Here is a 20,889-nt window from a genome sequence, read left to right as displayed (position 1 = left end):
TGCCTGAATGTCTGGCTTTGCTTTGCAAGGCAATCCTAACTTTGCTCAAGCAGGAGAGCTAAATTGGCTAGCTTCTGTTAGCAAAGAAATTCTGGAAAGCACAGGCCTAAGGCACTACTGGCCAGAGAACTAAGCTCATAAGTCATATCTCGTGCCAACTTCTTACCCAACCAGGCAAAACAATAACCAGTAAAGAATCCAAACACATCTTAATACAAAAAAGGGTAGTGAGCAGTTCCAGTTGCTCACTGGAAACAGCAAAAAAATATTTGAGAGTGCTCGGCTGCACTGGCTGCCGCTAGCCGAGAGGAGCGAATAGTTAAAATCGTGATTTTGTGTTTCGAAAAATAAAATGTAAAAACAGGGGGAGCGGGTTGAAAACTTCTACAGTTAAAAAAGAACAGGCACACAAAAACGAGAGAGAGAGCAAACAGGAATTAGTGAATTTTGCGCATTTTCATTCTTCATACAACAAAATCGCCGACGAGTGAATTGAACATGCTAGTATGTTCAGAATGTACACGGATCCTCCGCGCACAAATGCTCGAGGAACCTCGGCACGGGCGCGGTGCCCACGCGGAGCGATCCCTCCAGGACCTGCACCACCTGCCCCATGGTCGGCCTGAGCGCCTCGCTCTGCTGTATGCACCACCACGCGACATTGCACGCGCGGCCGACCTCCTCCACGTCCGCGTCCCCAGCCACCGCCAGCCTCTCGTCCAGCAGCGCCAGGAACTGCCCCTCGCGGACCTTGGTCGCGGCCCAGAACGGTAAGTAGCCGCCGCAGCCGCCCGCGCCGGGCGCCGCGGCGTCACGGTTCCTCCGCCCGGAGATGAGCTCCAGGAGCATCATCCCGTAGCTGTACACGTCGGCCTTGGCCGTGATGGGCAGGCCCAGGATCCACTCGGGCGCCAGGTACCCCACCGTGCCGCGCGCGGTCGTCAGCGCCTGGCTGAAGTCGCGCACGATCAGCTTCGCCATGCCGAAGTCCGCCACCTTGGGGCACAACCCGCCGTCGAGGAGTATGTTCTCCGGCTTGACGTCGCAGTGCACGATCTGCTCCTGGCACTGCTCGTGGAGGTAGGCCAGCCCCCGCGCGACGCCGGCCATGATCCCGAACCTGGCGCGCCAGTCCAGCAGCCTGAAGCTGTGGCCCGACAGCACGGACGCCAGGGAACCGTTGGGCATGTAGTCGTAGACCAAGAGCCTCTCGTGCCTCGTGGCGCAGAACCCTCGAAGGCGGACGAGATTGACGTGTTGTATCATGCCCAGCGTCCGGACCTCGGTGCGGAACTGCTTCTCCCCCTGCGCGGACCCCTCGAGCCGCTTCACGGCTACCGGGGTGTGGTCAGGGAGCGTCCCTCTGTACACGGAGCCGAAGCTGCCCATCCCCAGCTTCTGGGAGTAGTTCTTCGTGCACTGTGCAAGGTAACCATAGCTGAACACGAGGAGAGAGCCGTCATGGTGCACGGTCTCGTCACGGCGTCGAACCCTGGCAAGAACGAAGAGCAGCAGGCAGAGTATCGCGAGAACAATAGCAGAGGACACGCCAAGGATGGGAAAACGATCGTCTCTCTGGTTTGCAGCAGCAAGGTCGGCGGCGGCGACTCTGAGGAACAGAGTCGAAGCCCCGGCATCGCCGACGGAGAGCTGCTGAACGTTGCGAAGGTCACCGTGCCACACCAAGCAGCCGTCTCTGTAAGCATAAGCCGTGCAAGAGCAGTTTCTCAGGCACGCCGATGCACAGTCTCCGGAGTTGCCAGCAGCCGCCACCGGGGAAAAGCTGCCGGGCAGCTGGACACTTTGCAGCGGGAGAAACCCATCCGTCGATGGCGCGTTGCCGCTGCACTGCAAGCTCGTCTTCCTCGCGCAGCCGGCGCTCCAAAGCTGGTTGACCCAGTCCCCCTGCGCCACGGGGTCGAACCCCGGCAAGCACCGGCAGTACTGCGAGCTGGACACGTCGCAGAGACCGAACGGACCGCAGACGGAGTACACGTCGCACTGCGACGTGGGGGTCGCCCAGTGCAGCAACCACTGCCCGGACGCGTCGGACCAGTCGTATATGGTGAGCTGTGTTAGGATGATCTTCGCTAATTTGGCCCAACGGTTAATTGGTTTCTTGACTCGCGCCTTGGTTGATGGGCCCCTGTCGTGTAGCGCTATGTAAAGGAGGTCGGAACTGGGGCTCGTAACATGAGGTTCATCGCAGTCGCCACTCCCCACCTAACCCTAACCGATCAAGGGAGCGCCGTGAGCGACGGAAAGCGCCACTGTCTTCGCCGTCGCCACTGGACCACGCCTCCACTGCACGGCATTCGACTACGACGCCGCACCACCGTCGCCCCTCACTGCATCGTCACTGCCATGGCGATTTCTTCCTCCTTTGCCAAGACCGAAGGTATGGCCCTCTACTCCTCTCTCTCTCTCTCTCCAAGTCTTCTAAGTTTTTCCATGGCTTATACACTTGCAATAGTGAAGTAAACCCACTAGATCTACTCCTAGTTGACCTAAAATATCTATCAATGGTACTAGAGCTAGGTTATCCTAGTGTGTAGATCTAGACTGGGGAAAAATTTAGAAGCAGATGATTTAAATTGATTCGAGAATCTCCAAACCCTAACCCTAGAAAACCAAGGACGGAAAGCGGAGGACCTACCAGGGCTTCTCCACCGCCGTCGCACCGCTACTGCGCGGGAAGAAAACCCGACGCCACGCGGGTAGCCGAGCCGCCGCTCACCGCCGAGACGCCGACGTGCGGGCTCAGAATCCAGGGCGCAGCCACAAGGCCGCTCGACGGCGATGCGCCCAGCCTTGGGCGAGCGCACGCGCCGGCGAGGGGCCCCATAGCGGCGCCGCCACCTTCCTTTTCTTCGGCCACCATGGGTTGTCGTCGCGTCGTGGTCGTTTTTTACTGCGGCGCTGAGGAAGAGAAGGGTGAAGGGAAGAGAAACGAAGAGGAGGAAGGGGAGCCGGACTTGCTCCGGTGGCTGTCTTCCTCACCGACGCTGACGACCACCATGGCCGCTGCCGCTGACGCCTGTGCGGCGCGAGAGAGAGGACGCGACGCGAGAGAGAGAAGGGAGAGGAGAAAATGGAGTTAGGGTTTGGGGAGCCGACTGTTGTTGCTAGTTTTGTTCCCGCGAAAAAATAGCTCAGCCGTCGATCATGATCGGACGGCTGAGAGCTACCGGGCCAGCTTTCGGCCCAGGCGGGAATGAGAAATCCCGGCCCAGGCCCAGGTTGCGGCCTGGGCGTGGGGGAGGGCGCCGTGCGCAGTTGGGCCTTGGGCCGCTTCTACTCTCGGGCCGAAGAGACAATAGGAGTTTGTGTCCGTTTTATTTTTTTTCTTTTTCCAGTAAATGTTTATTTCCTAGGAAATGATTAATGGCTCAAAGAAAATTAGGAAAGAGAATTTTTCTGTGGGTAAAATTCACCAATCATGTTTAAGTTTCCGCTTCAATGTTTAAATTTTATTATCTTCTAATTAAATTCGAACCAACCGGAGAATTTAATTTGAAGAGCAGCTATATTTAGTAAATTATGATTACACTAATCCTCTAATTAAATTAGAACTAACGGAAAATTTTAATTAGAGGAGTAGTCCATTTTTTTTGTTTAAGTCAAATTATGGTATTGTCATTTTCTGACCAACGTTGATGATGACAATATTATAATGAGTTCAAGTTTGAGGTTTAAATCTCTGATAAATTTCACACCAACATGGTCAATTTTTCAGAGAGTAGATAAGGACCGAGAAATGTTTCTGAACTAAAAGAAGTATTTCATTATCAAGTTTCCGCTGCAATGATGTTGATTATCTTCTAATTAAATTCGAACCAACGAGAGAATTTAATTTTAAAGAGTAGTTATATGGATTTCAAGTTAATTTATGAGTTTTGTGTATTAATTCTATTTTCTACGCAACAGTAATGTAGAATTGATGCAGAAGCATATTGTATGTTTTATTTTAATCGACGAGACCACTCGGCTGTATGCCAACGGGCTGCAATGCTGGGGTATGTGAGTGAAAAGGCTTGAGTTAAGCCAGTTTAGGACAGTTTTTGTTAGTTTACTAATTTTCTGATTAAATTGGAACCAACGGGAAGATTTAATTGGAAAATGAAGTATAAGTGAATGTTTTAGTCGGCATGACTAAGTTTTCGTATAGATGTATCCCGCATGAGGAGAAGTTTTGGCATAGTAATTATGCTAGTCCATCCTGTATGGCGAGAGAAGTTTTGTGATGACTCATATGTTTTTGTATCCCGCATAGCGAGAGAAGTTTGGATAGCTTTTATGCTGTCCTAGTATTGACCTTGGCACAATAGAAACGCATCGTCATGGTCAATACTAACTAAAAGATAAGAAAAGATGCAAGTGTGACTTGCAAAAGTACAGCTAATGAAAGACCTCGTTAAGTTCTCGAAGTGAAATAAGGAAAGTGTACTCCTATACGAATCAAGAAATAACTATGCTCGCATGACATAATCATGTGAATGAAGTAAGTTTTATAAGTCTCCTCGTTCATAGGTTTTCTTAATGGTTCTCAAAATTATGGCAGTAAAGTTCATGTCATTTTTCAAGAGGGAGAATATTAAGATTAATTAAGAAAAATACTCTTCATTAAAAATGAGATAAAGATTAATTAAGAAAGATACTCTTCATTAAGAGTGAGATAAAGATTAAGTAAGAAAAATACTTTTCATTAAGAATGAGATAAAGATTAATTAAGATGTATGCGACCGTCGGAGGAGTACAACGGTCACAACAACGATACCCCTAAGCAGAGAAATAGATAAATTCCTGAACCTTTTAAAGTTCCGACAGAAAAATAGCGTAGTCAGCCTCAAAGATGTTAAGGTGGTGCTTAAAGCGCCATATGAGGTTTTAACAGATTAGACCCAAAATAAAAAATTTGAAAATACACTATCTTTAGAAAAGATGGGAAGATCTGGGGGAGCATGGTATGTAGAGGTATGTAGAGACCTAAGACTTGAAGAGAAGAGGGACTATGTGCCTACTCCAGTGACTCAAGAACAATAAGTTTCTCAGTACCTGTTGATGTTGTATGACTAATACAACACCTATTATTAGCTCTTCAAAGAAGATGAATAATATTAACAAGGATCTTGTAATACAGGAGCCTGTAGAATCAATTGCCTCTTGGCAATTGTCGGGTTCATAAACCCGGGGTCCCTCATGAATCGGCTTTCCAACAAAGGCTTGGCCCAGCAAACAACGTTATGAACGACGTGCAACTCCTGGGCCGGCCCAAAAACCTAATGATAGGCCAGAAGGGCGATCCAAATCTCCGGCTAGAAAGGCCTGGCCGAGAAGGAATGGCCCCCACTTCCAACTCTGGCCCGCCTCTCCGACCGTAGGGCCTCGCTTCTGACTCCGGCCCACCTCTCCAACCAGAAGGCCTAGCCAAACAATGCTTCCAACTTCGACCCACGTCTCCAACCAGGGATACACCGAACCTCTGCTTACAGCTCTTCTCCGACTGGCACAGTCGGAGCCGACTGGGACAAACCGATCAGAGACGCCCGCTCGGTGAGGACCAAGTAACAGGCAGAGCAGGTAAAACAGGACACTCAAGTCAAACCACAATACCGAGGACCATATCCTATACACCTACAGTACCGACAGGACATGTCAGAAGGGTGCCCTGCAACCTTCCAGGCATGTCAGAACCTAAGTAGTGTTGTGGGCGTCGACATTTGCCCTACAGTATTGTGGCCGCCATCAACTCCCATACCATGACAAACACAGTAAGGCTCCCCCCACATGCATCTGGGCATCAACAGTGTTGTAGGCGTCATCATTTTCCCTACATGGAGAACACGGTAAAAACCTCCCACATGCGTCTAACATCAATAGTGTTATGGGCGCCTACAATCATCTTGTACCCGACGACATGGGCAACAAGACTTAGAAGTATACGTACTCTCTCTCTCTCTCTCGCTTGTAAGGCCAACTCTTCATCTATAAAAGGGGATGCGCTCTCTCCCAACAAGGAGACCAATCAGTTCACAACTCAAACAACACACACACACACATGATCCGAACGACCAAGGATCCCAACGAACAACAGATGTTCTAACACTTAGCGCACAGCGGAGCTCCCGTCACTCTTGGCTCTTTAGACCAGAGTCCAACCGGACCTCTTGCACCCCCCATCTTTCTCCCTTCCGTTTGTAACCCCACAAGAAACTTCGAGCACCTGGGCTCTAGAATAAAGTCATCGACCGACTCAAACTAGACGTAGGGCACGTTGCCTGAACTAGTATAAACCCTGTGTCATTGAGTACTAGGCCACATCCGATCACAACGTACGGCAAAACCACAAATATTTACATGTTGGTCACTTTTTGCACCGACAGTTAGCGCCGTCTGTGGGGAAGACATTGTAGGTTCATACTTTTTGGTCATCGAATGGCCCACTTTTCTGCCATCCTCGCCATGGTGGGCTCAAGCGATATGACTCGCTTTGGCTCACTGGAGTTTCCTGTACTCCCGCCTATTGGGATGTGGGTTCCATCAGTCTTCAAGCTGTCCTAGGCCTTCCTCTTCGGAAGCTTAGACTTCATCGCCGACCGGCTTGGCGTGCTACACCTCTGCGAGGAGGCACTTGTTCCGGCGCCCGTTGGAGGAGGTGTGTCCTCCATCGGCTCTGGGACACCCGACGACTTCAACGACGAGGCACCTACGCTTCGTTCCAAGCATATGCTCTGCTCAAACCCCAATGTGAGTAATGTACGCTTTGTTATTTACTCGCTATTTACTGTCTTCTGCCAATTCTCTGGAGGGACACCGTTGTCCCCGCTGTAGCCGCCATATGACCAGTTCCCCTACGGCCTCATGCACCCCATGGAAGCATATGTCCGGGGGCTCCGAAGGATGCTGGTGCCGCCCCCTCTCACACCTGAATTTGTGGGGATGGCGAGCCATGCTCCCACCTATTTTCATGACCTCATGGATGACGATGTTGAGAGTGATGGCTCCAGCATCGGCGATGTGGCGCCTAGCCACCATCTGTCCTAGGAGTGCACTATGGCGGATGCCCTGGGATAGCCGCTGGTGGTGGCCGAGTCTCTATAGACCCACACCCCTCTAGACCCTCGCACGGATGCCCTCGCTTGTGCCTAGGCGCACGGCGAGGAGCAATGACAAAGGTGGCAGAACCAGCCGCCACCAACGCCTACGTGCACGGTGTACCACGATGCGCCCCATGCGCGTAACCCAGCGAGCGGTGCCCGGGGCCGCTCCCGCTAGTCTAGCACAACATCTTGGACGAGGGGGATGATCCCTCACAGTCTGCTAGGGCTGGCCAAAACATCGCCACGGGGGCGATGCTTCTACGCGGCCTTCCCAAGTCGGACAACCCCCAGGAATAGGCGATCCGCCGAAACCTCCAGGCACTGGTGGAAACCACCACCGTTCAATAGGCGGAGAGCTCCGCATCACGACATCGAGTCATGTCCTCCCTCCCGACTAGAGGAGTGGGGACGCACCAGACAAATCGCTCCATCTGCTTACCTCTATAGCCACTGAGCGTGGCACAGGAGGGCACAGCTACACCACATCCTGACCCAGCACCCGCTCCACACCAACCGCCAATGCGTGAACGCCTCAGGCCGAACCAAGACGCTCGTAGCGTCATCAGCAACCAGCATCGATCTCGACATGATGATGACGTCCATCGGACGGCAGTGAGAGCAAATGACATGGGCTCTGTCTGGACCATCGAGGAGACCTAGGAGACGCACCCCAGGCGTCGTCGTCGACCGGACGACCAGAGTCCCATCCCGGATGGCCCGGGACCATGGGCCATTGGCCGGCGCATCCAGAGACCGCCGTTCCCATAGCGCTTCTGACCGCTTACCAACATCGCCAAGTATACTGGGGAGACGAACCCCGAAATATGGCTCGAAGACTTTTAGCTCACCTGCCGAGCTGGAGGAGTGGATGATGATCACTTCATCATTCAGTACCTCCCCATCTGCATGGGGGAACATGTTAGAGCATCTGCGTGAGGGCTTTGGCTAAGCTCAAAAGGTTGCTATGTCAATGAAAATGGCCGAAGGTGTTAGCTTCAACCGGCCATGGGGCTTAAATAGAAGCCCCCATGAAATAGAGCCATTGTACCCCTTCACTGGGTACTGATCAGGGTGATCGGACGCTCCGATCCTACTGATCGGACGTTGCTTCTCAGAGTCCGGTCGCCCGATGGTGGCCACGTGTCTCCTGCGTTCAACGGTGATCGTTTGATCTCAACGATTGAAATGTTGACTGGATGCTCCGACAGAGCTGACCGGACGCTGGACCCTCAGCGTCCGGTCGTTTACAGTAAGGGTCCAAAACATGTTTTTGCCGACCGGACACGTCCGGTCATGCTTGACCGGACCCTGCCAGCGCCCGGGCAGATGATGTCTCCTCTGTGCACCTTATGTTAGTGTACGTCAGCACTGACCGGACGCACCCTGCCAGCGTCCGGTCGTAGAGCGACCCAGTGTCCGGTCATTTGACCGACACCAGCGTCTTCACTGTTACACCTGACCGGATGCGCCCGTCCAACCGTGGCCAGCGTCCGGTCACTCCCAGTGACCTCCATCTTTTCTGTCTAGGGCGCCGGTGGCACCGTCAGACTATCCGCACTCACTCTGCTGGTGGAGTTTCTTACCCTTGCTCCCAAACTTCACCACCCTTGATCAAATGTGCCAACCACCAAGTGTATCACCTTGTGCACATGTGTTAGCATATTTTCACAAACATTTTCAAGGGTGTTAGCACTCCACTAGATCCTAAATGCATATGCAATGAGTTAGAGCATCTAGTGGCACTTTGATAACCGCATTCCGATACGAGTTTCACCCCTCTTAATAGTACGGCTATCAAACCTAAATGTGATCACACTCTCTAAGTGTCTCGATCACCAAAATAAAATAGCTCCTATGGTTTATACCTTTGCCTTGAGCTTTTTGTTTTTCTCTTTCTTCTTTCCAAGTCCAAGCACTTGATCATCATCATGGTATCATCATCATGTTATGATCTTCATTTACTTCACCACCTGGAATGTGCTACCTATCTCATGATCACTTGATAAACTAGGTTAGCACTTAGGGTTTCAACAATTCACCAAAACCAAACTAGAGCTTTCAATCTCCCCCTTTTTGGTAATTGATGACAACCCTTACACAAAGATATGAATTGAAATTCAATTGAATCCATGTTGCTTGTCCAAGCATATTTACCATTTGTAAAAGGATATGGACAAGCTTCATGAACCCCAAATGGTAGCAATTGCTCCCTCTACATATGTGCTAAGAGTTTGGATTGTAGCTTGCACATATTCTTAGATAGGAAATATAGGAGTCAATGTCTACCAAATGATGCTAAGGTATAAAAGATGGACCTTTGAAGCGTGATACCAATCGGAGTGCACCAATATACCATCCTTAGCACCATGGTTAGCTAAATACCACTTGGAAACACTTGAAAATAAAAGTTATCTAGTGATTTCATTTCATCATTTAATCTAACAACTAGCATACATCACACAAGCATGGATATTTTAAATTTAGAGCTTATGTCATGCAAGCAAACATATGAAATGCACATTCAAATGCACCATACAAGTTCATGAGCTTGCTCCCCCTACTTGTGTGCTCAAAATTTTAATTGATCCCTTTCCTTTGTCATATCTCTCCCCCTATGTCATATATCAAGATATCTTTATGTGTCTCTCCCTTTATGATATTTCTTCCCCTTTTTCACTATTTTTACTACTATCTTTGTTTCTCTCCCCCTTTTTCATCAATGACCACAAAGGTTTAAAATATAGATAGTATTACTTGTAGGGTCGAGATTATCAATGTCAATCAATGGGGTGAGGATCATTTTCCCAAATTTGGTCCAATCTAGATCATTTGTCAAAGATATTTAACTCGGTTTGATCCAAGGACAAGCTTCTTCACACCTCCAAATAAGGGTTATCTTGTACCATGTTGAGTTAAATACTTAGAGCTCATTTTCTAGATAAAACACTAGGTTTACAAGCCCATAAGCATGTCATATGCCATCACTAGATCAAGTCAAGCATAGAAGCAATAGTGATACCATATAGACATCAAAATCATTTTATTTTCATGAATGAGCCTAATAAAATAGAACCACTTGAAAGGTCCTAATAAGATTGAAAATATGACTAGATGCACTAAACATGTCCTTAGCAAGGATGTATGTCATGCCAATCAACTTTTACCTTGGATTGCTCGAAGGAGAGGCATGTCATATGAGTGGGGGTGCATCAACACATATTTGAGAAATCTAATATGTTCAACTCATTCCTTAGCTTGCAAAACCTTTTCTCATCCAATGGCTTGGTGAATATATTGGCAAGTTGATCTTCGGTGCCTACACTCTCAATACAAATGTCCCCTTTTTGTTGGTGATCTCTTATGAAATGGTGGCGGACATCAATGTGCTTTGTTCTTGCATGTTGAACCGGATTGTTGGTCAACTTGATTGCACTTTCATTGTCACATAGCAATGGCACTTTCTTGAACTTTATTCCAAAGTCACTCAAAGTGGCCTTCATCCAAAGTATTTGTGCACAACAACTACCGGCGGATATGTATTCGGCTTTGGCGGTTGATAATGCAACACTATTTTGCTTCTTTGATGACCATGAAATAAGTAATCTTCCCAACAATTGACATGTGCCTGAGGTGCTCTTCCTTTCAACCTTGCATCCCGCATAATCTGAGTCGGAGTAACCAACTAGCTCAAACTTTGCTCCTTTGGGATACCACAAACCAACATTTGGTATATGCTTCAAGCACCTCAATATTCTCTTTGTAGCCTTCAAATGACTTTCTCTTGGTGAGGCTTGAAATCTTGCACACATGCATACACTAAACATGACATCCGGCCTTGATGCGGTCACATAGAGTAGGCTTCCAATCATAGACCGATACAATTTTTGATCCACCATATTTCCACTTGCATCACTATCCAAGTTGCCATTGGTTCCCATTGGTGTGCTAATGACTTTGCTATCAATCATGCCAAACTTCTTGATCATGTCCTTGATATACTTGCCTTGACTCACAAATGTATCATTCTTCAATTGCTTGATTTGAAGACCAAGGAAGTAGCTTAACTCTCCAATCATGGACATTTCAAACTCATTAGCCATCATCTTTCCAAACTCATCACAAAATTCTTGATTGGTTGATCCAAATATGATATCATCAACATAGATTTGCAATACAAATAGATCTTTTTCAGTCTTCTTGATGAAAAGAGTGGTGTCAACCTTACCCATTGTGAACCCTTTAGAGAGTAGGAAATCCCTCAATCTCTCATACCATGCTCTAGGTGCTTGCTTCAAGCCATACAATGCATTCTTCAACTTGTACACATGGTTGGGCTTCTTATCATCTTCAAAACCGGGAGGTTGCTCAACATATACTTCTTCATTGATGTAGCCATTTAGAAATGAACTCTTAACATCCATTTGATAGAGCTTGATATTGTGGGCACAAGCATAGGCTAGCAAGATTCTTATTGCTTCCAATCTAGCAACCGAGGCATATGTTTCTCCAAAGTCAAGACCTTCAACTTGTGTATAGCCTTGTGCTACCAATCTTGCTTTGTTCCTTACTACTATCCCATCTTGATCTTGCTTGTTTCTAAAGACCCATTTGGTTCCAATCACATTGTGTCCCTTTGGTCTCTCTACTAATTCCCATACTTGATTTCTTGTAAAGTTATTCAATTCTTCATGCATAGCATTCACCCAATCAACATCCTTTAAAGCTTCATCTATCTTCTTTGGTTCAATAGATGACACAAATGAGAAGTGTTCATAAAAAGATGCCAATCTTGATCTTGTTTGTATACCTCTTGAAATATCACCAATAATAGTGTCCAATGGATGATCCCTTGCAACATTGGTTGGTTGGAGGATTGGGACTTGATTGCTTGCACTTGCTTGATCATTGGGTTGAGATGATGTACTAGCCACTTGATCTTGTTCATTATCATGAGAGCCACTTGTACTAACTTGATTTGTATCATCTTGCACATTTGAGTTAGAGAGCACTTGCACTTGATCATCTTCATCATCATTCACTTGCCTAGGCCTCAATTCACCAATATCCATGTTCTTCATGGCATTTGAAAGTTGAATGCCTCTAACATCTTCCAAGTTCTCATTCTCTACTTGTGAACCCTTGGTTTCATCAAATTCAACATCATGAACTTCCTCAAGAGTACCACTATCCAAATTCCAAACTCTATATGCTTTGCTTGTAGTGGAGTAACTAAGTAGGAATCCTTCATCACATTTCTTGTCAAACTTGCCCAATCTTGTGCCTTTCTTCAAGATATAGCATTTGCAACCAAAGACCCAAAAATATGCAATGTTGGGCTTTCTACCATTCAATAGCTCATATGGTGTCTTCTCTTTCAATCGGTGACAATAGAGGCGGTTGCTACAATAGCAAGCCATGTTGATAGCTTCGGCCCAAAAAGATTGACTCACATTGTACTCACTAAGCATAGACCTTGCCATATCAATGAGTGTTCTATTCTTCCTCTCAACAAGGCCATTTGATTGAGGAGTGTACTTGGCCAAGAATTGATGTCTAATTCCAAATTCATCACACAACTCATCAATTCTAGTGTTCTTGAACTCACTACCATTGTCACTTCTAACTCTCTTGATGGTTGTTTTAAACTCATTGTGAATGCCTTTAATAAATGATTTGAATGTTGCAAATATATCACTTTTGTTCACTAGAAAGAATACCCATGTGTATCTAGTATAGTCATCCACTATCACAAAGTCATATTTGTTTCCACCGATACTAGTGTATTGTGTTGACCCAAACAAATCCATGTGTAATAACTCAAATACTTTACTAGTGCTCATCATGCTTTTCTTAGGATGTGTGTTTCCAACTTGTTTGCCGGCTTGACAAGAGCTACAAAGCTTATCCTTTTCAAACACAACATCTTTCAAGCCTTTAACTAAGTCATGCTTAATCAATCTATTCAATTGTTTCATTCCAACATGACCAAGCCTTCTATGCCATAACCAACCCATACTAGACTTAGTGAACAAGCATGTAGATAATTTAGCTTCACTAGCATTGAAATCAACCAAGTATAGATTCTCATATCTAAAACCTTTGAAGATCAAATTAGAGCCATCTACACTTATGATATCTACATCATCTATCCCAAATATGCATTTGAATCCAAGATCACATAATTGAGCCACGGATAGCAAATTAAAATTCAAGCTCTCTACTAGCAACACATTGGATATGCTCATGTCATTAGATATTGCAATCTTACCAAGCCCTTTGACCTTGCCTTTGCCATTGTCACCAAATGTGATACTATCATAACCATCATTGCCATTGGTGTTGATTGAGTTGAACATTCTTGCATCACCGGTCATGTGTTGAGTGCACCCACTATCAAGAACCCAATGCCTTCCTCCGGCTTTATAATTGACCTACAAAAGAAGATCAATTCTTTTTAGGTACCCAAACTTGCTTGGGTCCTTGAAGGTTAGTCACTAGGCTCTTTGGTACCCAAATGGCTTTCTTCTTTGAGCCCATCCATGGTTTGCCAATGAACTTAGCCTTTACACTATTTGTACCCTTAGTAAGCATATAGCATGAATCAAGCTTAATGGAGGATACATTAGCATTTTTGCTCTTATTTTTGCATTCTTGCTCTTTGTGATCCACTTGCTTACAACTAGTGCAAAACTGACCATTGTTCTTCACAAAACTAGTCTTGTGAGGAGCAAAGGCCGCTTTGCCTTTTTTGGGGGTATAGCCCAATCTCTCTTTGTAGAGAGAAGCTCTTTGGCTACCCAAGCACATAAGCAAGCGGTCCTCACCACCATAAGCCTTAGCTAAGGTGTAAGTGAGCTTAGTGACCTCCTTCTTGAGGTTCTCATTCTCAACCACTAGTGAGGCATCACAAGTGAGACCATCACTACTAGATGAGGTAGAAGTGGAAGTGCAACAAGAAGGGTTAGTAGGAGCAACAATGATAGGCATAGATAGTGATTCATCAATTATATCACAAGTTAAACCTACATTGCAACTTTCAACATGCTTCTTTTTATTTTACTCATCAAGCAAAGAGGAATGAGCCTTTTCAAGCTTTTTGTGAGCTTTGCCAAGCTTCTCATTGGCTTCCTCTAGCCTCTCATGAGATGCATTGAGCTCATCAAAGGCATGCTTAAGGACTTTTAGTTCCTTACGCAAGCTTTTGCATTCCCTTCTCTTGATATCAAAGTGTTCTCTAGCATCTTCTAGCATGTTAATTAATTCATCCTTAGTAGGTTCATCATCATCACTATCACTATCATTTTTGTTTTCATGTTCATTATCATCAACATGTTCTTCATCACTTTCATCATTACAAGATTGTACCTTAGTGGCCTTAGCCATGAAGCATGATGAAGATTCAAAGAGAGACGGCTTCTCATTGATGGCAATGCTTGCAAGAACCTTCTTCTTGGTGGTCTTGTGATCATCACTATCATCATCATCATCACTTGAGGAAGCATCACTATCCCAAGTGACTACATATGAACCACCCTTCTTCTTCTTGAAGGCCATCTTGTCCTTCTTCTCTTTCTTTTTCTTCTTGTCCTTCTTCTTGTTCTTCTTATTGTCATCATCAATGTCACTATTGTATGGGCATTGAGCAATAAGATGATCTTTGCTTCCACACTTGAAGCACCTTCTTGACTCTTCTTTGTTCTTGGATGAAGACTTCTTTCTTCTAGCACGGTAGCCCTTCTTCACCATGAACTTGCCAAATCTCTTGACAAATAGAGCCATCTTCTCATCATCATCATCATCCCATGATTCATCTTCTTCACTTGATGTTTCTTGCTTTGCTTTACCCTTGGATGATGTGGCTTTGAATGCCACGCTCTTCTTCTCATCCTTCTTCTCATCTTTCTTCTCTTTCTTTTCTTCCTTCTCATCATCATCTCTATAAGTATCATCAGTCATTATATCTCCCAACACTTGGTTTGGTGTCATGGTGTCCAAACCACTCCTCACTAGAATAGTGACCAATGTACCAAATCTTGAGGGTAAACATCTCAAGAACTTGTGGGAGAAGTCCTTATCCTTCACTTCTTCTCCAAGTGCTTTGAGATCATTGATAAGCACTTGAAGCCTATGGAACATCTTCGGCACACTCTCATCATCCTTCATCTTGAAGCTTGCAAACTTTTCTTTGAGAATATAAGCCTTTGCACCCTTCACGGCTTGAATGTCCTCAAATGACTCTTCCAACTTCTTCCATGCCTCATGAGCCATCTCAATATTTTTGACTTGCTCAAATGTTCTTTCATCAATTGCATCATGAATAGCACTTAGAGCCATGTCATTGTTTTGGAGAAGTACTTCTTCGGCCGCGGTGGGATTCTCTGGATCTTCAATCTCAATTTTTGTTTCTACCACCTTCCAAACCTTCCTATTGATTGACTTGATATAAGTTGTCATTTTGGCCTTCCAATAGGGATAGTTGGAGCCATCAAATTGGGGTGGCTTCTTGGTGTTGTTGATTTGAACCATTTTAACACCGAAGGTTGTTAAGCCTCAAATAACGGTGACCTCGGCTCCGATACCACTTGAAAGGTCCTAATGGCTAGAGGGGGGTGAATAGCCTAATAAAAATTTCTACAACAACACTTAACGAAATGGTTAGACAATTATGAGGTGAAGCAAGTGTTGCGCTAGCCTACTCAAAATGCAAGCCACCTACCACAATTCTAGTTTAGATAGTAACTATTCACACAATAGCTATGATACTACCCTATGTTAGTGTGCTCTCAAAGGCTAACTAAAGAGCCACACCAACCAAGCAAGTAAGCTCTCACAACTAGCTACACTAAAGAGCTTGACAACTCGTTTGCGGTAATGTAAAGAGAGTGATCAAGAAGATAATACCACCATGTAGATGGAGGAACCAATCAATCACAAGGATGAATAATAATGAAAACCAATCACCTCGGAATCAATGATGAACACAATGATTTTTACTGAGGTTCACTTGCTTGCCAGCAAGCTAGTCCTCGTTGTGGCGATTCACTCACTTGGAGGTTCACGCGCTAATTGGCTTCACACGCCAAACCCTCAATAGGGTTCCGCACAACCAACACAAGATGAGGATCACACAAGCCATGAGCAATCCACTAGAGTACCTTTTGGCGCTCTGCCGGGGAAAGGTCAAGAACCCCTCACAATCACCACGATCAGAGCCAGAGACAATCACCACCCTCCGCTCAACGATCCTTGCTGCTCCAAGTCATCTAGGTGGTGGCAACCACCAAGAGTAACAAGCGAAATCCACAGCGAAACACGAACACCAAGTGCCTCTAGATGCAAATACTCAAGCAATGCACTTGGATTCACTCCCAATCTCACTGTGATGATGAATCAATGATGGAGATGAGTGGGAGAGCTTTGGCTAAGCTCAAAAGGTTGCTATGTCAATGAAAATGGCCGAAGGTGTGAGCTTCAACCGGCCATGGGGCTTCAATAGAAGCCCCTAGGAAATAGAGCCGTTGTACCCCTTCACTGGGTACTGATCAGGGTGACCGAACGCTCTAGTCCTACTGATCGGACGCTGCTTCTCAGCGTCCGGTCGCCCGATGGCGGCCACGTGTCTCCTGCGTTCAACGGTGATCGTTTGATCTCAACGGTTCAAATGTTGACCGGACGCTCCGACAGAGCTGACCGGACGCTGGACCCTCAACGTCCGGTCGTTTACAGTAAGGGTCCAAAACGTGTTTTTGCCGACCGAACGCGTCCGGTCATGCTTGACCAGACCCTGTCAGCGTCCGGTCAGATGATGTCTCCTCTGTGCGCCTTACGTCAGCGTACGTCAGCACTGACCGGACGCACCCTGCCAGCGTTCGGTCGTAGAGCGACCTAGCGTCCGATCATTTGACCGATGCCAGCATCTTCGCTGTTACACCTGACCGGATGCGCCGGTCCAACTGTGGCCAGCGTCCGGTCACTCCCAGTGACCTCCATCTTTTCTGTCTAGGGCGCCGGTGGCACCATCGGACTATCTGCACTCACTCCACCGGTGGAGTTTCTTACCCTTGCTCCCAAACTTCACCACCCTTGATCAAATGTGCCAACCACCAAGTGTATCACCTTGTGCACATGTGTTAGCATATTTTCACAAACATTTTCAAGGGTGTTAGCACTCCACTAGATCCTAAATGCATATGCAATGAGTTAGAGCATCTAGTGGCACTTTGATAACCGCATTTCGATACGAGTTTCACCCCTCTTAATAGTACGGCTATCAAACCTAAATGTGATCACACTCTCTAAGTGTCTCGATCACCAAAACAAAATAGCTCCTATGGTTTATACCTTTGCCTTGAGCTTTTTGTTTTTCTCTTTCTTCTTTCCAAGTCCAAGCACTTGATCATCATCATGGTATCATCATCATGTTATGATCTTCATTTGCTTCACCACCTAGAATGTGCTACCTATCTCATGATCACTTGATAAAGTAGGTTAGCACTTAGGGTTTCATCAATTCACCAAAACCAAACTAGAGCTTTCAGTGGCCTCAACATCCTCTACATCGACACCCTCGACGCCATGCACATCCCCCGGTTGGAGCTCCAACCGGTGAGCTCTCCCTTCCACGGCGTGATCCTAGGAGCATAGGCATACCCACTCGAGCAGATCGACCTACACGTCACGTTTGGTGACTGAGCCAACTTCTGTTCGGAGGTGCTTACCTTCGAGGTGGTCGACTTCCCGGTGTCTTACCATGCCATCTTGGGGCAGCCATGCTACGCTAAGTTCAAGGTGGTCCCCAACTACACCTACCTAAAGCATAAGATGTCGGGATCGAACGTCTTCGTCACTATAGGTAGCACCTTCTCACACGCCTTCACGTGCGACCACAAGCATTATGAGCTCGCCTCTGCCGTCATCAACTCTTCTGAGCTGCCGTGGTTCAGGGAGTTGTTGACCCTAGCAGTCCTGGACTGCAACAAGCCAACCTCTTTGACTGCCTTTCGCCTACTCGTGGAAACTAAGGTGGAGGGGATCGACCCTATATGGTGACCGAAGTGATCCGATCGGGCACCTACCGACTGAAGGACGACAATGACGATGTTCTCACCAACACTTGGAACATCGAATAGTTACATTGTTTCTTCCCTTAAAAATTCGGTCTTACCATTTTTTCATTCAACGTTCGCTCCTATAGAGCACCTCGGCCTGAACACTTTCGGCCCGGGTCGCTCGGGGGCTCCACGGAGGTGTGGTACCACCTCTCTTCTTATTGACTATCATACGGTAAATACCAATTTTTTACTCAAATGAAAGGGTAGTCTATTCCTTTAATTATCTTACATAACTTTGCTTCAACATTCTGACCGATCGCACCCCTCCTCTACCTACGGTTACGAGCAGCTGAGCCTCACGGGCCACACCTGAGCTCTTAAGGTTGTAGCCTTCAGGACGAATGGGCAGGTGCGAAGAAGAAAGAATAAAAACAAAGCTATGCTAACGTAAAAATAAGGAACGGACAAGACAAGCTTCCCCAAATGAAGTAAATTCATCACAAAACGAGAATGATGTATTCGTCAATACGGACTGTTCACACGGGGGCTCCCCCACGAACTTAACTTTTACATCTGCTAAACTACTTTTACTCTAATTCCTATTATGGCTGCCCGGCGGCATCGACTAACGGTGCGACCGGCGAAGGTAGGGGCTGCTCGCTCTCTGGCTAGACGACACTTAGCACGGACGGAGGCGGGGCGACGTTCGTTTCCGACCCAGGCTGTACGCCATCCGCAATCTGGGCGACGTCCTCCTGGTGCGCGCCTTCGGCCACATTCGCACGGCGGACATTCATCACCCACTGCGCGGAGACTTGCTCGGCCACCAACTATGGGTGTGGCAGCAAGCTTTCCCCGAGCTCATGGATGGCCACCGGGCTCCAGTCGTTGACGTACCCGCTGTAGATGGTGGCGAAGTCCAGCTCCGGGTGGTGCGTCACCACCAATGTCAGCACCCCCAACGTTTCGTAGAACATCCCATCGGTGATGAGAGCCCGCACTTTGTCTGGGACCTCCGCTAGTCAGACGGCGAGCGTGCTAGTGCTCGACGCCGACCCAAAGACCTTCGAGACGACGACCTGGGTGACATTGTGAAGCTGGTCGAGCTCCACCTTGAGAGCACATTGCCCTTCAAGGGACATGGCTAGTGCCTCCACATTTTGACCAATCGTCGCCCTGGCTATCTCCAGGTCCTTCTCCAGCAACCCAACCTTTTCGCCTAGCTCTGGAAGAAGGATGACGAGCTTAGAAGCAGGCTAAAGGAAAAAACCAAGACATCAAAAGCAGAACGGATACATACCAAGGTGGGTGTTCTTGAGGATGGAGAGTCCCTCCTCCCTACTGAGATGCCTGCTTGCACAACTAGGCGTTCAACTTCTCAGTCCCATGCACCTAGCCCTAGAGCGCAAGCACTTCTTGGTCGACCTCCGATCAGGCCTTCTGCTCTGACTCTAGGGCCATCTGCTCTGTCTCTAGGGTCTCTAGGGTACTTTTAAGCACCACCAAGGTCTATGCCAGGGACTTCTGTAGCACCGCCTCGGTCTTCACCGGGCAGACCTTTGCCGCCTCAAGCCCCCGCTCAGCGGCGGACACCTGTTCCGCCACAAGCAGCTCCACCGCCCGCACCTCGGTCACCTTCGCCGCCTGGTCTTGGGACTCACGGTGGGTGGACTCCAGCTTGCGCTCGAGCTCGGCAACCTAGGTGTGCTCCATCTAAAGGAAACAAGACTTGTGGCTTGACATCTCCTCCAGACCCTGCAGAACAAGAAGCAAGCATGCTAAGGCAACCAATAAAAGACCAAGGAGTCACGGACGAACGCAGAAAACTCACCTCTATGACCTAAGGCAGGTCGACCGTGACCACCTACTGGACAGACTTGATGCGCCCTAGGGCCTCCTCCAGCTTCACCCTGGTTTGGGCGAGATCAGACTGCATTGCAAGTCCTCTCCCCCCAGGCACGTCCCAAAGCTGACACTCCTGCGACACTAGGTCAGTAGCCCCTAGCCCACTAGAAGGCCTAGCTGACGATCAAACCACCGCCAGCTCCTACGACGGCACCGATGGCTCCACCCTATCACCTGCCTCGCAGTCAGAGGAGACCTCCACTATCTCGATCTCACGGCTCACCGGCGGACCTTCTGCCTCTTGCCTGGCCGCATCTCCCCTTGACACCACTAGCTCCGACCAAGAGGGTGAGCCATGCGGCCCTCCGCTAGGTGAGGCAGGAAGCCTGGTCTCCCTCCCCTCTTCTGCCACAGCCGGTGTAGGAGGGGTCGCAAGGGTCACCTCTGATGCGGCCTCCACCATCACCACCGGGCTCACCACCAACACCATCGCTGCTGCCATCGTACTGGTGACCGAACCAAGGGGCACTGCACCTAGAAGGGAAGGACCCACCGACACCACCCTGCTCTCCACGCCACTCATCATGGCACGGTGCAAGGTGGGACTCCACTCCTCCTATATGGAAGTTGGGGCGACGCTCAAGCCCGTCAGCATCTGGGCGCTGTCGAAAAGAATAGGTCAGTCACACTCCCAAAATCTTGAACTATGAAATCAAATAGTGCATACCAAGACGTAAGCGGCAGGGCTCTGAAACCCCGACCCACCGCAACGGGCCCACCGGGCGTGGACCACTCTCAGGCCACGACCCATGCCCCCTCACTTCGACGGGGGGGAGTCGACCCGACCGGCTCTCGCTCGGCCTACACATCGCCGTGACCACCGGCTCGAGGTG

At 47.9% G+C, this 20,889-nt stretch overlaps 1 protein-coding gene across 1 annotated transcript; it reads right to left on the bottom strand.

The window, feature by feature from the left end:
- Window positions 1–510: 510 nt before the first annotated feature.
- Window positions 511–2,881, bottom strand: LOC136537299 (G-type lectin S-receptor-like serine/threonine-protein kinase At2g19130). The gene is made up of 2 exons (XM_066529323.1): window positions 2,738–2,881; window positions 511–2,085 (listed from the first exon to the last, which is right to left on the bottom strand). Exons 1-2 carry the CDS (start codon window positions 2,879–2,881, stop codon window positions 511–513), a joined length of 1,719 nt encoding a protein of 572 aa, XP_066385420.1.
- Window positions 2,882–20,889: the final 18,008 nt, after the last annotated feature.

Source organism: Miscanthus floridulus, chromosome 2, assembly GCF_019320115.1.
Source record: "Miscanthus floridulus cultivar M001 chromosome 2, ASM1932011v1, whole genome shotgun sequence".
Taxonomy (NCBI): domain Eukaryota; kingdom Viridiplantae; phylum Streptophyta; class Magnoliopsida; order Poales; family Poaceae; genus Miscanthus; species Miscanthus floridulus.
The sequence above is the reverse complement of the archived record's forward strand: the minus strand, read 5'-3'. Positions and strand labels throughout refer to the sequence as shown.

Coding starts and splice junctions, on each gene's coding strand:
- LOC136537299 (XM_066529323.1), bottom strand. CDS start 2,881: ATGGTGGCCGAAGAAAAGGAAGGTGGCGGCGCCGCTATGGGGCCCCTC. Junction 2,086..2,737: donor CGCACGTCGGCGTCTCGGCG/GTGAGCGGCGGC, acceptor AAATTAGCGAAG/ATCATCCTAACACAGCTCAC.